General features: G+C 37.6%; 1 protein-coding gene across 4 annotated transcripts in view; it reads right to left on the bottom strand.

The window, feature by feature from the left end:
* LOC141901106 (nuclear pore complex protein Nup93-like) overlaps window positions 1-17256 on the bottom strand; it is an 84342-nt gene that overhangs the window by 56007 nt on the left and 11079 nt on the right. For all 4 annotated transcript variants that reach the window (XM_074788185.1, XM_074788186.1, XM_074788187.1 and 1 more), the window contains exons 4-6: window positions 14960-15022; window positions 2431-2556; window positions 2261-2335 (exon numbers count right to left, since the gene is read on the bottom strand). In XM_074788185.1, the coding sequence (XP_074644286.1) occupies window positions 2261-2335; window positions 2431-2556; window positions 14960-15022 (264 nt within the window). The remainder of the gene's footprint in view (window positions 1-2260; window positions 2336-2430; window positions 2557-14959; window positions 15023-17256) is intronic.

Genomic DNA, 17256 nt, shown 5'->3' with positions numbered 1-17256 from the left:
CCTACACGTACACCCAACCCCCAGTAGATTGTTTGATGAGAACCTAATCTAAAGTATGGCTTGTCCATGTTTTTGTAGACTACATAAAGGTGTGGAGGAGTAGACACTGGAAGATAATTAGACACTGTAGAATTGACTGCAGGACACTTACATTTGTTTCGTTTATTCTTCTCATTAGGACCTTGGCTTCTTCAGGAATCAGGTTCCATTTCGATCCGACAGCGTAGGCTTACCATGACCAAGTACCGACAGCTGATATTTTATCGGTCGTAGTGCGCTATTTTATCATGATCCATAGCCATATTCCAACCTTGGTGCCTTGAGTGCGGTACTGTTATTCTTTTAAACGGATTTGGGCCATTTGTGATATGAAATACTACATTTTATACCAGATCCAATCAGTTAAAGAGCATATGCCATCAAAATGGAATATTGTGTAAAATTCATTTTCAATTGTGATGTATCAAATATCAAATATGGAATTGGTTTGAATTTTAGTTCAGCCATTACTGCGAAATATGACTATTAAATCGGCAATTTCAGCGCATGCTCACTGTTATTGTTTATCTTAGCAGGTGCGTGTTTCTGACGTCATCTCTGACAAACGCTCGCGGCTTCCAGACATTTCACTAGACATTTCATGCGATATTTTATCATTTTGGGAGTGATTTGAATTAATAAACACTAACCATAGTATAGTGTTGCTACGGTTGTATATGACATGATAATCGTACATAAGTGAGTAGCGCTGTAGGTCAGTGAATACGGTGAACACGGTGAACAAATGGTGTTTATTTTATCGATTATACATAGGCTTCGCGTACTGGCCCGCACACGTGCTTGTGTTGATTTTCATAACTAACATCATGAATAGCGCCACCCGTGGGTTGAATATGAACTATACACACAGAGTGAAGGATAAATAGATGACTATTCCGCTAACAATTACCGCTAATTCTTGCTCCTTTTTTCAATAAGTCACATCTCAGGTCGTTATATGTATATTTAAGTTTCTTCTGATTAAGAAATCGCGGAAAGTACAATTTTGATGGCATTTGCCCTTTTAAAGAAAATTATCCGTCTTGTTTATCATGACGGCCGCCATTTTGACTAGCGGTAATTGATGATTGACAACAATCAAACTTTTAAAACTAATCTTCCAGCTATGTTTCTTTCAATCAGGGATGAGAACGCCGACCTGTAAAATCCGCGGGTTATTTTTCTTGAGTGACATACGCGAACCAGCTGACGGCGTAGCCGTCAGCACTAGCGAGCGCCGAAGGCACGAAGCTATTTCGGGGGGGTTTGGGGGCCCTCCCCCAAGAAAATTTTAGAAATTAAATACGTTTTCCGAGCACTTAGAGCGATCTCGAACCCATGAACGACTATTATATTTTGGAAGGTAATGGCTAGTTCCAATGTGGTACATCCTCATTTGATGACATTCAGCATCTCATGCATTACGGGTCGAGCCCTGAATTATTGCAGTAAAAATGCGCCGATGAATGCTCACTAAAAATCATCACCAAGTAGTGTATAATATCCGAAAACGTTCGCCACACACACGCAGCAACAGTAAGTAGACCTATATACGTTACTACTGTTGCTGTGCGTGCGTGTCTGCAACCGATCGATAAAATACATACAAACTCATCGTAGTACAAATGTACATACAAAATCACTGTGTTGCAATGAATATGCATTGAAATGCGATACTTTTACGTGACGATAAGTAAAACAGGCACTGAACGCTTTTACGGTTCACCTGATTACCGATCGCGCCGGACCAATTGAGTGAGATCATCACCCCCCCCCCCCCCATACTTTTACATCATTTTTAGACTATTTGGAAAATTGATATTTTTCAATACTGAAATCCGCGGGAAACCGCGGATCCGCGGGGAATTCTCATCTCTGTTCAATCAATTTCATGTTTTGCATGTTAATTACAGTCTTTAAATGGATTCTTTTATAAACATTATTGAAAATACATCGCAGAATAGACTTTAGATCCTTCCATGCGCGTATCGCGAGAAAGCGCGGTGTTGTTTATTCAGAGTATTATGATGTCATAACAACATTCGCGCACCTAGATAGTTCACGTGTTTGGTGTCAAGGTCGCTGAAAGTTGGGGCTCTGTACCTTCGTGATTCGAATGGAAATGACATTTTCATGCGGTAACCATTGGTTCTAAGTTGTAAAGTTGGTAATGGATAACATGCATCAGCAATCGAAAAGCAAAAATATGAATTAAACCTACCTGTCTGGCATATGCCATTTCAATATTATCCAGAGCACTGCGAGTTTGCATATTTATCAGATTAACTGGAGTTGACTAAAAGAGATTAAAAAAGCAGTAATCAAGTTAAAATCTATAGTGTATAGGCATGTAAGTGTATAACTAAATGGAAGTTGTCTCAATAATTCTACCTCTATATCCTGTGTAAGGTCTATAGATTCACCTGAACCGACTAAGGCATTTAATATGTTCTGTTTCTCACGTTCCCATTCATCCATTTGACATTTCCACCAGTGATTAGTAACAGACTCATATGTCTATAACAAAAATAAGCAGAAAACAAATATTATTCTCAAATATCAACATCAATTCAATGAGTCAAAATAAGTGGCTGGTCGCGGTCAATAACCAATGAACCAGCATCAGTTCCTAAAAGTCGATTTTTCAGAGTCAAATAACCATTTGGTCCAGTAATCCATGGTTTCAGGTAGGCCAAATTGACTGTTTGTAGACCTTCCTTTTATAAAACTGCTTTGATCGTCGAACAGGGCTCGGTTTTATAGAGAAGTATTATCTATAACCCTGGGGCTAACTCAATTCATTTTTTATTAAGTTAACCCCTGGGTTAAAATTAATACCAGTTTATAAAACCACCAGCCCCAGGATTCTAAATTCTCATTTTCAATAGCATGGTGTAGCTGCGTCAGCATACACGCAATCGTGGTCGACAGTATCCAGACATAAACAAGAATACGAAAATTGTGCAGAAAATCTGTTATTGCTGCCTTGCAGCTATATTTTGTTGATTATAATTTCTTTCATTTTACTGATTTTTAAAAATGATTACAAATACATACAACGATAACGATAAATCATATAAGTGACAGCATATTTCACACCAGTTACTTTTAGAGCAAGATTAACATCAACAGCGCTCTAACATTGAATTGAATTTGCGGAAAACGGTGCGGCTAGTACAAACGTCAGTTTATTGGTATTCAGACCTGCCAACTTCAAAATTTTTTTGTAGTAACACAATACAATTTTGATAGTAGTTTTCTTATTTCAGTCAGTAGCAGGGCAAAATCAAACAGTCTAGTGATAGTAGCAAATCACTGATTCTCAGTAGCAGCCGAAACGACCAGATAATACCAAGAAAAACACGAAATAATGATAAAATTCTGTTTGTATTTATTAAAAAATTGATTGTTAAACTCTCCTTCACAAAGGAATATACACACATTAGAATTACGCATTATTGCTATCATTGCTATCAAAAAATACTTTTTTTTCATCACAAAGGCTGTAATGCACATGGTCCATATTTGATTAATACTACATATACCACAAACTAACCAACTAATAAACTCTGATAAATGCACATACAACAGTACAACTCCATTAACTTATCTACAAACACAACTGCAGAAAAATAAACACTAAAGTCCCAAGTGGGCTAATAATAAACTCATGTAGATAACTACTTTCCTTGGTTCTTCTGAGAATTCAATGTCTAGAAACAGTTTAATTATTTACTAATTAATGTTTTTCCTGTAAGTACCGAAATGTTGCAGCCTTAGCTTTTCTTAGAAGTTCTTCTGATGGGTTAGAGTTGTAACAATTGCCCCCGCGTGCTTTTAGGATCATCATCGACTCCAAAGTTTCTGGTTTCAATGTACTCCTGAAGATCGTTTTGTTTTTTTAACAGTGGACAACACCCTCTCACAAGGGGCATTCGATACCGGAATAAGAAGTATACACATCATAAATTTCTCTAGCTGCTTGAACCTAAAAAGATTTGTGAAGTGGCATGAACATATGTGGAGATAGTGGTAGTAACATATGTGGTAGCTTATTAAATCAGCAAAGGTTTAGGAGACATTTAACATTGGATGGGACGGGCGTGATTCATAATGCTAATGGTTGACTATAGGGGTAAAAGAAAATGAACCAGTGCAAATAAACTTTAATGAAAATGTGAATAGGCAATAATAATACCTTGGAGCATGGTTGAAATCTGTTAATTTCCCCAACATGTTCCACTGATCTTCAATTGGACGTGGTTCGTTGATGTCTTTTGATGATGGAATGGTAAACAACTCTTGAGGTAATTCTGAATCTTGTAATGACTGGAAGTCCAGGAACTCCATATGTAACTCATCTTGGTCAATAACATCTGACAGGCAACCAAATCTCTCGAGGAAATATTTAATACTAGCAAATGACGAGTTCTGCCTTCTTGTGATATCAGCCACCTGAAGCGAAAGAAATTTCAAAGAAGATACATTTCTTTTCAAAATACATGGAGCAAATGACATTTATACCTGGGACAAAAGAAAGTATGTATATTACATTCATAGATTTAAATAATTTGCATCAAAGGCAAAGCTTACTGTCGTCATAATTAAACATTCGACAGTAACCTTTCTTGTTGTAGGGCACCCAACTTAAGCCATCCTTTGATCATCGTGGCTTATCAATTTCAGTGAAGATATTTACCTGAACATGATACCACAATGGTTCTTTTTCAGGGTTGATCTTATCCTTTATATAAGAACATGCTGCTTGGTAAAATAAGACAACTGCTTTGTAGAATGCTGATAGCGTGTCATTATTCACCAATGCGAGGCATTCCATGGCCTTGGTTCCAATTACTATATCTTTCTTGTCCTACAATTTAAATCATACAATGTTCAAACCAGGCCAAAACATTATAAAATCGCTATTTACACAGCTGGTTTAGAATTAGTAAGGTTGAAAACCAGGTGGCAGCACCAGCTTGCTAGACAAAACTAAAGCTGGGACAGATTATCAGTAGTATCCAGGCAGTTGTGATTTATCTTACCCTAGGCACGATAGGGTTAAATAATACAGACTATACCAACTACACATCGGTATTAATCTTTTTACAAATTTGTAAGTGCACTACACTTACCCGTCCCCGATTAGAAAGGCTATTTGAGGTAATCAATACTGACAAAATAAAGCGAGAATTGGCCTAAGCCCTTTGATTGAGGAGATTGAAAATGTAGCACTTTCTAATCAGTTTATATCTGTTCACTGAGGAAAAAACAAAGTCAACATCAATCAATCAATTTATCTTTGATTTCAAATTGTCATGTGTTGAAGATCAATGATGAACCAGTCTGAAAATACTGCTCCTCCCGCCCTCCCATGGGAAGTGCAGAAAATGCCTCATCTTCACCAGCTATCTAACAGAGTGTACAAACATCGACGAAAGACGACTCTGCCCAGATGATGATTTAGAAAAGGAACATTTAATAGGGGCCTACCACATTAAAAAAAAAATTATGGCTATGCTTTCTTGATTAGTTGGTCAAAAATGATGGCCTGGAGTTGATCTGAGCGATTGTAAAATACCAAGCAACTCCCATAACTAGTAGAGGGCTAGGGACTAGTATGGTAGTATTAGTCTAAAAATCCATGAATCAACAAAATTGATTCCTGGTTGCTGGAACCCCCCTCTAAATGAGGAATATATTACTAACCTTTATGTTATATCTGCTGGTGAAATCAGTGGACAAGACACAGGCAGTACTTTTCAGTGCAGCAGGCTTTGTGAAACAGACCAGCAACTTTTGGAATAATCTCTCCAAACTCCTCTTCACGATGTGTATGGTGCCATGATTCGTCTGCAGACTTTCGTTTGTGAACTCAAGACTCTAAAAGATAAAAGTTTATTGCAGTTTTAAAACAAGCAGAAAAACAAGGTATCATTTTTGTTTAGCCTAAAATTTCAAAACCTTAGGCCTGTTGTTGACTGATTAAATATTCTATTGATTACTGATACTGTTAACACAAATTACCTCGAGTGCTTTCACCAAGAAGGCAGCATATAATCTTGTTTTCCTCCTATTGAAAACTTTTTTATTGTTGCTTTTACTGTTTCTGGGTTGACTAAATCATCATCACCTTGCCCCTCGTCACCTGGCTCGTTCACAGCACATTCTTCGTTGAAGAATATTTCTAATGCCCTCCACTGATCTAGAAGTCTGATCAAAGCAGGCCGCATAGAAAGCCATCTAGTTGGTACATGTTTAATTATAGCCTGCTCAGGAATGTTATTATCTCTTTGAATTTTGGACAGTTTTGCTTTTCGTTTACTTGACTTTTCCAGGTACCAATTTGTGAGTTTTAAGATGTTGTCAAAATCAATATCCCCTTGGAAGGCTGTAATTGCCTTTCTAGTAGCCAAAGCCAATAGATGACACACACATCCGGCTAAAAAGCAGTCTTTATGTTTGTCTCTAATAAACCTAATCACTCCTCGGTGTCTGCCGACCATTGTATTCGTATTGTCCGCAGCTAGGGCCAGACATTTTGACCAATCTATATCGTGCTTTGAAAATTCATCTCGGATCACTTCAAATATACTAACTCCGGTATGCGATTCATTTTGCATTGGTTGTGCTAAAAGTTCCGTGCGGATATTGCCATTTGCATCTATGTATCTAACCACTATCGGGTAGAAAGTATCATTGTTAAATGTGGATCCATCCGTCCCAATAATAAATGGGTTCTGGCCCATTTGCTCCACGATTTGTGCTTTCACCTCGTTAGCCAAGACTCGCATGATTGCGGTAGACTTTGTTCTCCCGCATGAGAAGTTTGCACAATCTTTTTTGAACATCTTTTTAAAGAGTCGTGTAGCATGATCTGATACTGCGAAAGCTATGTTGTGTTCGACCAAAAAATTAATGAACATCACCTCCGCCCTTAGGGTTACCAATTCGTCTGCTGTTGGAGTATTAGATGTGAAATAGCGAGTGATTTTAGACGCTTTTGCCTTAGCTTCGTGACTTTTGCTTTCTTCACAATGTTTCCTGACATCTGTTAACCCACCATGTGTAACAAGAAAATCAAGGTTACAGACAGTGCACAGTGCATAACTATTTGATATTTGAGATGGAACAATGCACGGATACTTGGACGTATATTCTGCTTTGAATTTTTGATTGGCGTCACCGGTTTTTTTATTCTGTTGTTCGTTACTAGTCCCTTGTTTGGATTTTCTCTTCCTCGCAGTTACTTCACCTTCTTCCGATTCGCTTTCATCATCATCGGAATTCGATTCGTTTGCCGAAAAATCCAAATCAGACAACGATGCCGCCATGTTAACAGGTGAACACTAAATCCAACCTCCGACTATCACTTTTCATGATCGCTTATTGATAACTGCGCATGCGCACAAACCAAAGACTACCATTCTGTGGATAGGATTTAACAATGACAAAATTGATTTGAGCGTATTCGATTGGCATTCTAACGGAACGCCGGAGTGAAATAAATTTGAGCATATTCGATTGGCATTCTAACGGAACACCGGAGTGAAATTGATTATGGGCGTATTCGATTGACTCTTCGGCGGAGTACCGGAATGAGATCGACGCTCGAGCGTAGTTTTTTCACCACTCCCGTAGCACCGGAGTTCTACTGGTTTTACCGTAGCAAACTCCGCCGAAATCGGAGACATTGGTAGCCCTGGGTATTACATCCAGCAGTCAATAATTTCATTTCAATCGTTGCTTCACGTTTCAATCGTCATGATTTTGTATATTTTTCTATCAAGTCTGCAGCTCGGGTACCCAGGGCAAATCCGTACTAAAGCTGCAAGACTACATCTAAGCACCGATGACGATCGCCAAAGCCCGTTACCGCAGTTCAAAAAATACTACGAATAATTACTGCATATGTGTAGCGAAATTTATCAATAAATCGATCAAATAATACATTTTCTTTAGAATATTTAAAATTCACATGGATTCAGCGCACTTAGAAATAAATCCAATGAATCAGTGAAATAGTTAGCCCTATCCTTAGGTGCATTAGATCCATGTTCTCATACCTTGTTATATAATTTAATCTTAACATTCAAGTTTAGGAAGCATTTATCAATTTCGATTTGCAAAATATTTTGGTGACTTTGATAAGTTATGATGATGAAGTTTTTCATCTCCATAGGAGACTAGAACAAGAATTAAATTTTAAAAAGGGACTTGCTGACAGGGTTATACTGAAAGCTTGGTGGTTTTGTATTTATGTAGTAGAATTAATCGACCTTTGAACTGATTAGTTGCTTCAGGTGATGGGAGCGAACACAAAAATAGATAGGAGCCATGATTTTTCTTTTTAAATCATAAAGACATAAAGCAAGAACAATTTGCATTTCCTTCAACACTCCACTACGATATCTGATAAAGTTACCCCCCTGGCTCTCCGAAGAGGTAGGGAACCAGTCAATTCAATTCAATTCAGAATCTATTTCCAAATAAATTGCCCATGGGCAAAGTGTGGTTTACCTTGAAAGCTAGATGTTGTTTGGAATAAGGGCATTGCGTGAAAAATCTTTTTAATTCGTGACCTCAAAGTTCCACAAGTTTATATTGTATTTTATCTTTCTTAAAGAATTATTTTGTAGTCAAATAAGACCAAAGATATAAAATTGTTTTACGGTCCGCGTCCAAAATTTTGTAGGGTACAGGTAGGCGCGGCAGGGAAACTATTAAATATTTTCAAAAAAATATGTTTCACAATATGAAACAAGAAAATTAACTTTAATAAATTATTTGACGCCTGCGAAAAAATGTAGAATTTCTGGGATAAGCTAATGTGGAATTGCAAATTTGAAATCGAAGTTTTAAGAAATTTGGGGAACTATGAGATTTGGCGATTGGGTAGATGATACAGTCTTCGACTGGTCTAATTAAAAAAAATTGTCAACCTGTGACCGACTTCGATTCACTTTTGCTCTAAGCTGGTCTGCAACTTCATTGCCTCCATGGTTGAAGAAAGAGCTCTTCTGAAGTCTGCTTCGAGCATATCGTGTAGCCAGCCAGCCCGGTCCCAGTTTGGCTGTCACTCGATATCCTAGAGTTGGGTCTGGGTTGAAGTAGACATCGTCATTTAAATAACTTATTGATGTTATTCTGTATGAATTACCCATGTGTCTTGTATTTTGTATTTTCTTATTCTAAAATTTGTAACTTTATTGAATTTGGGAATTTCATCCCGGAATTTCAATGTATTAAGGATCAATAAAGTATTGAATTGAATTGTACACATGCCATCAGTGGACGCGGAGCCGTATATGACAGCTATGCTATTATAGATTGCTAATCTCGTGAAACCTGCATACCCCTAATATCGAACATATTTTCTAAAACATTTGAATACTGAAATTATTTGTTTACACGTTTTTATATAGACCGCTTGCAGCCGCCGATGAAATTCACGCCGGCCCTACTCAGATCGTAGATAGCTTCGTCATTCCACTAGCATCCCCATGTCAGGGTCTGACTTTTATATCAGACTTCCAAATCGTGTATACATCCGCCATTTAACTGAATAATCCGATTTACTTATCATTTCTATTTATGCCTGCCGCTCCTGATATAATCATACATCATTTACTATTACAATACGTCTTATCATGATATTCAATGCGATATAACATTTCGACGTTCAAATAGAGGTCATTATATAATCACAGGGAGCCATTCTACATCTTTATCAATAATATTTTGCCAAATAGCTTGTATGTGTACACATAAACCTGTGACGTTTTGCACATCGATTTACGGTTGTCGTTTGTAAAATGACGCTGAATGGTTAACATTGTTTAGGTTTCATAATGGTAACGTTTTATAAGGCGTCAAAAAATATTCAAATAAGGCCATCCCTAAATAATTGTCTGTTTGCCGTAACACCGACCCAACTTTTCAGGATGAGTCAGTAGGTAGGTAGAAATTTTTTTGCAAAATTCTTGGCCAAAAAAATAACAACTTTTTCACCTTTGGGCTTTTTTACATGGAAACAATATCACAAAAAAATCATCTACGTTGTGCACGGGAAATTTGTCTAATAGCGTAGATTTCAAGAATTATTCTAAAATTATAACTTCGTCCAGAGCATCATCTCTGTGTTAAAAATGAAACAGTACATTGAATATGTGCGCGCTTTTACCTTACCAGCTTTATATAGTCACTATTAGAATGAATGGCAGCTTATTGGAACACTACCAGTTTCCTGGAAAAACTTAAATTAGGCCACATGTCAAGGCATGTTTTCACTTGAATTCAAACATACGTAGCTCATACGTCGGCAGTGGGTCGGTCGGTCGGCCGTTTTTATCAAAAATCAAATTTATTTCAATGAATCCCAGAAAAAGGTTTTCACTCGGTACTTTTGAAGTCGGGTCGGTCGGGTTACGGCAAACAGACCATTATTTTGGGATGGCCTAAAATTCATATGATGTCACATATCAGAGGGTGGCTGAATATCGGGTCTTGGAAACCTCTTCCAATGTTGGCCGCGGAAGCTAAAATACCGGTACAGAAGAAATCGGCTATTAGATCGTTTTAAATCCTGGAATTTACCACTACAATATTCAGACCTCGACAGACCTTATAGTTTGCTGCTTAGTATTTTCAGGTCACAAGAAATTACAATCTATTACAAATTCTATCGAACAGAAAACAGCGCTCATCTGCTACGATTATTCAGCCTATTTTCATGTCAAACGTGCACGCGTTACAGCATCACCCTTAGTAGTGTACTGTAGGCGCTTGTGTGTATGTCGTGTAGCACTCCGTGGGCACGTGGAGGCCTCGTGTAAGTAAATATTCGCTTACACCTCAATCAAAACAATCACCTGGTATTAAAATGAAACAATACCTATGGCGGATGTGTGAAATAATTACATCCGCACCAGCAATGAGCATTTGAAATTCACACGTATACGGCACCTAGTCCAATGAAAAGTACGCCATTCTATGGCTTTCCCATAATTATTTTAGTAGCGCCGGAATTCCCCGTATATCCCAAAAAACAGCCAATCCCATTCGCTCGTAGAGACGACGCCCCCCAATCGAGGTCATTGCAATTATATACGCGAGAGCTAAGAATTTTCCGGCCAAAACAGTTTTTCGTAGAATTTTAACTCAGTTGACCATGTCATCGACGGAGTTTCGTCATGTCTTCAATCGCATCGATTATACGTCGTTTAAGTCGTGAACTAATGAAACAAATGCTCACATAAAAAAACGTACCGCGATTTTACAAGAATTGGCTCAATGCCATCATCATATCGCTGACAAAGGTAAACCAAAAAGCTAGGGGTCCAGGGACACCATGCCCACTTGGGAAGTGGTTTCAAATGCTCAACAATCTAATGATTTCAATATTCAACGCCTCTTGGTGACCATATATTAAAACCAATGACCTTGAAACTCACCACAATCATAGAACATGTCATGAACTACAACTTTGCAATTGATCAAGGTAACAAAATATGCCTAGGTACCAATCTAATAAGGAAATACTAAGTTTTCAACCATTCAACGCCCCCTGGTGACCACATAGAATAACTAATGACCTTAATTAAAACTCACCACAATCATTGACGATGTCATGAGCTACAACTTTGCAATTGATTGTGGCAACAAAATATGCATGATTATAAGAAAATTAGGCCCGCAGGGCCGTTAGAGGCTGGGCAACACGGTCGGTTTCATGCGAGTGTAACATTTAACACGAAGATATGTTATATATATATATATTGTTATACACGTGGACCTTCAGTCAGACATCATTTTTGTGTTGATAAACAGTAAAGAATCAATAAAGAAAATTGTTTAGCATTCTCTTAGTTTTCTAGTGATTCTGATTTGATTCTAGAGGACTCTTGAATGACCAATGACCTTGAAACTCACCACAATCATAGAACATGTCATGAACTACAACTTTGCAATTGATCAAGGTAACAAAATATGCCTAGGTACCAATCTAATAAGGAAATACTAAGTTTTCAACCATTCAACGCCCCCTGGTGACCACATAGAATAACTAATGACCTTAATTAAAACTCACCACAATCATTGACGATGTCATGAGCAACAACTTTGCAATTGATTGTGGCAACAAAATATGCATGATTATAAGAAAATTAGGCCCGCAGGGCCGTTAGAGGCTGGGCAACTAGGTCGGTTTCATGCGAGCGTAACAGTAAACACGAAGATATGTTATATATATATATATTGTTATACACGTGGACCTTCAGTCAGACATCGTTTTTGTGTTGATAAACAGTAAAGAATTAATAAAAAAAATTGTTTAGCATTCTCTTAGTTTTTCTAGTGATTCTGATTTGATTCTAGAGGACTCTTGAATCGGTATCATGTGTGTATCATATGTATGCTACGGACGATTCTGAAAACGCGGGCGGCCTGAGTTCAGCGTTTTTTTACATTTTTAGAACATCATAAATGTCTAGTAGTATGTGGAAATATATGAGATATCATTACTACTATCACACCTGGAAGGTGGGAGAGATAGAACCAAGGATTTATGCGTAAAGGTGGGACAGGCTTTTCTTGTTTTTAAGTACTTTCTGTCCTGTCTGTACAGGGTCCGTGTGTGTTGCGGGGTTTTGACCGAAATCGGCGTTTAGCGTCAACTGTACATTTATATCCCCTAGTCAAAAGACTGCGATGGGTTCTTATAAACAAAATATGCCTAGGTACCAATTCAATAAGGAAATACTAAGTTAATAATAAGTTTTCTACCATTCAACACCCCCTGGTGACCACATAGAATGACTAATGACCTTAAAACTCACCACGATCATTGACGATGTCATGAGCTACAACTTTGCAATTGATTGTGGTAACAAAATATGCATAGGTACGAATATAATACAGAAATACTAAGTTATTGTAATATTCAAAATCATAGAACACGTTATGGGCTATAACTTTCTAATTAATTGTGGTAACATATTATGCTTAGGTATCAATATAATGTGGAAAAACATTTTCCCGCCTACGAATGAGTACTGATGACACCAAGATGGCGGCCAATGGCGCCCTAATTGGCTGATCAAAAATACCTGTCTCAGGTATAAAACATCCCTTTCCAAAGAATACCCACCACAAATTGCAATGGGAAATGGCAAACAAGTAGGAAGCTACAGGACGCTACAGGAATTTCATAGACGGCCATCTTGAGTCCGATCGACCCGATTTTTGTCATGCTGATGGGCCCTTGGGGGATTCAAATATATACGAAAGATCAAGGTAATTGATCAAAGCGTCTTTAAAATTTCCCTCAAAAAGTTCAAAAATGTGCAAAAAGTGCTGATTTTGGCGAACAATGGCTGCCAGTCGGCCATTTTGAATCTGAAGATGTCTCGGGTAGATACATGGGTAACCCAAATATCAAGATATTACATTGGAGCGTCTTTAACACTTCCCATAATAACGGGATTCCGTCTATGGACGGACGAAAAGTGAACGCAATAGCCTGCCGGCACTAAAGTCCCAAGTGGGCTAAAAACGTGAAAGTAAATGTTTTATCGTGAAATTTGTTTCAATAAAGAATGAATTGTCTTCAGCACTATGCCGCCCATGAATACCAATTTCAAGACTGATCACGTACGCTCAAACAAGGTTAGTGTCAACTGCCGAAATAACAAAACCGATTAAACAAAATCATAAAACAAAGAAAAGATAACGGAACCTAGATTTGATTACTGCATTAACCCTTGCAGTGCGGTGTATAAATCAGTGATGGATTTTGCAAATACACTGCACTGCGCATTGGCTGTGTATTGATGTAATTAGTAATTAGTTTTTATCTCTATTGAAAGATGGCAGCACCTGTCAAACATAGTGAGATATTAGTAACTTACGCTACACTGCGCCGCGGTGTAGACGCACTATAGTGGTATTCCCGTTATTCAACACAATAAGGTGGAATTTTTCAAAATTTTCAAATTATCTCCAGCCTATAGGGTATTGATTAGTCAGCATTGAAAGGGTTAAATCTGTGTGAATATCAGAGTCCAAGAAAGTTTCTAACGGAAGTTATCAACTCCACAAGCAAGTTATCAATCCTTTGATAGCATGATGTGCTTGCAAGCCTGCAAGCCCATGAAAACTGAGGCTGCTCGTTCATCCATTCAGTGTGCTGAGCGCAGTGTTGTGACCTTTGTTGGCATCGATTTCTTTTATTTCTAACACACAGGGATATCCCTGGATATTTATATTCCCTGCCAATGGCAGTGCAGTACACTCTCCTGCTCGCGCGAAACTATACAATTATTGATATGTAGAGTTTTACTAAGTGACATGGAGCTATGAAGTAGATCAGTAGATAAATGTCGGCCATAATTCAAGAGGCCCACGGGCCATTAAGCCACGATGCTGATATTATCATAAATCGAAGAACATGTATCCGAGAGTGTTCTTTGGATTGGCTGATATGGAATGAATAAATAATAATAATATTTATTTCTTATACACTGGGCTCCGTATACATTTCAGCACGGTTTTCAACATTTTTTCAATCATACAAGGAAAAATATATACAGGAACTGATTAATTATCTTTTTCGCATTTACGATGACATTGCGAGAGGATGTGGCAAGAACAAATGCTTTGTCATTTCATTTTTCTATGATTCATGCCAAATGATATCTAATTCAAATTGGTTTGTTTGCCGAATGAAATTAATTCAAATTGGTTTGTTTGCTGAATAACATTGAATTGATGATAGATTGTTTCTAGCCTTATGCGAGGCTTGCGTATCGCAGAGATGTTTCATTGAAGGGCTATGTGGGTTTTTTTTACCTCGCATATGGTTTACATAAATCTTTATCTGCCAGCTACATATCCGCTTTTTATGTACAACCATTGAACTTACGTGTTTTCTAGTTTGTTCAATAGTGGCTAACAATGCATTCTCACGTTCATTCTTTAGAAACCCCTGAAACAAAAAAATGAAAATAATGGAATTACAAAGGCTTTAACAAAACAAATTGAATCAATAACTAGGCTCCAGGTTTAAAGCTACATATTTGCAGTTACGTGTGCTTACAAAATTTGAAAGGTCCCAATTTAAACTGAAATACTAACTGAAACCAATGACATTGACACTCACCGAGATCATAGAACCTGTCAAGAGCCATTATTTTGCAATTGATTTCGATAACATATGCCTAGGTACCAATACGAGTAGACAATTTACATAAGATTGAACCCACTATATTAACTTACGTACAGAAATCTCCACCCTGTTGGTAAACCGACTGCATCGGCGAAATTCCATTACATACTTTCAGTTCCCCAACTTAAAAGGCTAAAATTCCCTGATCTCTTGAGTCAAAATTCGGTAACTTGATTAAATAAATAGCGGTCCAAATAGAACCGAGTTAGGCGGAGTGTTATATTTTCTTTTCAAATTACAAGCGTCCACCATCGTTGATGGAATATTGCAATTACTTATTTGATTCAAATTGTCGGCTGTTGGTGTCATGAACAAGGCACTGTGCATAATAGCTTGGATGAGAAAATCAGCCGTTTATCTTTGTAGAATGTTCACCAGTAGTTACTCAGGAGGCCTCGGCTCTTGTTTGCTGTCGATCTGATGGCTCAGGTGTTAGGTTCCAGTTCGTGAAATTCGTGTAGCTGATCATCACAACCCACCACCCCTCACTATTCTTGCAAATTTGTGTCGACTGGTTGGAAAACTGACTTTTTAGGCATATACTGAAACACTTTCTTTTTGTGAAGTAGATATATGTAAATTCAATTAAACCACAGAGCTCCCACCATTGCAGTATACCAACTTGCATTCATTTTAAGTTTCCCTGCTGACACCTGGCTTTATCAACAGGCTGTATTGGTCACAGTAAGACATTTGACCTTCCAATGAAACAACACTATTGTTTATACATTCTGAATATTTTGTTGTTAAATTTTAGGTGTATTCAGCAGCCAAACAAGAGACGATTGATGACTTCTTCAGTGCTCTGTCCATATTTTTTCTGGAGCCAGATAAACTTAAGAAGGCGGATGAAGAGAAGTGTCCAAAGCTAATAGAATTTATGAACAAACACTGCCAGAGGCGCCACTACATCTTCCAGGTGCTATGTCTAACATTTGTCACGGGTGGTCCCATGTGAAATGTGTAACATTTCCAACTGTGGTTAGTTAAGGATTACAATCCACCCTTTAATTTGTAAAACCCTGTAGGTTAGTGATTAGTTTGCAGCACTAGACTATTAACCATAGATTGGAAGAATTAAAGAGTGGATGACTGATTGTGCTTTTGTGATTCATCATTTAATAAGCTACGATGTGTTTTACATATTTTAGATCGAGAAATGTAAATCAAATTTGGCCAAAGATTGCTGGTAATGTACCATAAATCCCTCACGACTAGAAGACTTTGATGATCTACACTTTGTGCCCGATCCCGTCCTGACAGAAGACTTACTCTACAAACGGTTTGAAACTGTTTATGGAACAAAGACTACCGATGCTGACAGACCGTCTCTTCATACAAGTCCAGCGAGTGAAGTAGACGTGAAAAATAAGGAACTTTTAGTAGGACCAAAGGTGTGTCGAATTCCAATTTAAGAATTTTCTTTAAATGATCACAGGGATGTCCTCTGAGAATGCCTTGAATTTTTCATTTACATTTTCATTATTATGAAAACATATTGAGTAATGTCACATGTTGATTACGACCTTAAAGCACATATTGACACTATAGTCATGTTATATTATATTATTATTATTATTAATATGTAGTAGAGCTATGAAATGTTATGAACTGTTCGATATGACATTGTAGATCTATATGATTACGAAATATGCAAATTATATCAGGGTGACAGTATATCCAGTGGTCACAATTTGTGCCACCAAGAGCTAATACTCGAGATGATTATCAATATGGCCACAAATAGATGGTTTGGCCTCCTGAAGTAATAACATTGTACTGTGCCTATTGTAAGTAACTTATTTCAAACATAGACAGCCCTCTTAAGCTTTTTCACTTAGACTGAGATTTCCTTCATTCAGGGTGAGAAGATAATGAAAGATACATCATGTTTCTTGTATTTATGAGATATGCTTAATTGTACATTATTCAGAACTCCATATTACTGTAGTTATCACGACATGTATCTATGGTTTGATATGTTATTGACACTG

The sequence above is a fragment of the Tubulanus polymorphus genome, chromosome 3, assembly GCF_964204645.1.
Source record: "Tubulanus polymorphus chromosome 3, tnTubPoly1.2, whole genome shotgun sequence".
In the NCBI taxonomy this organism is placed as follows: domain Eukaryota; kingdom Metazoa; phylum Nemertea; class Palaeonemertea; order Tubulaniformes; family Tubulanidae; genus Tubulanus; species Tubulanus polymorphus.
This window is presented reverse-complemented; position numbering and strand designations above follow the sequence as displayed.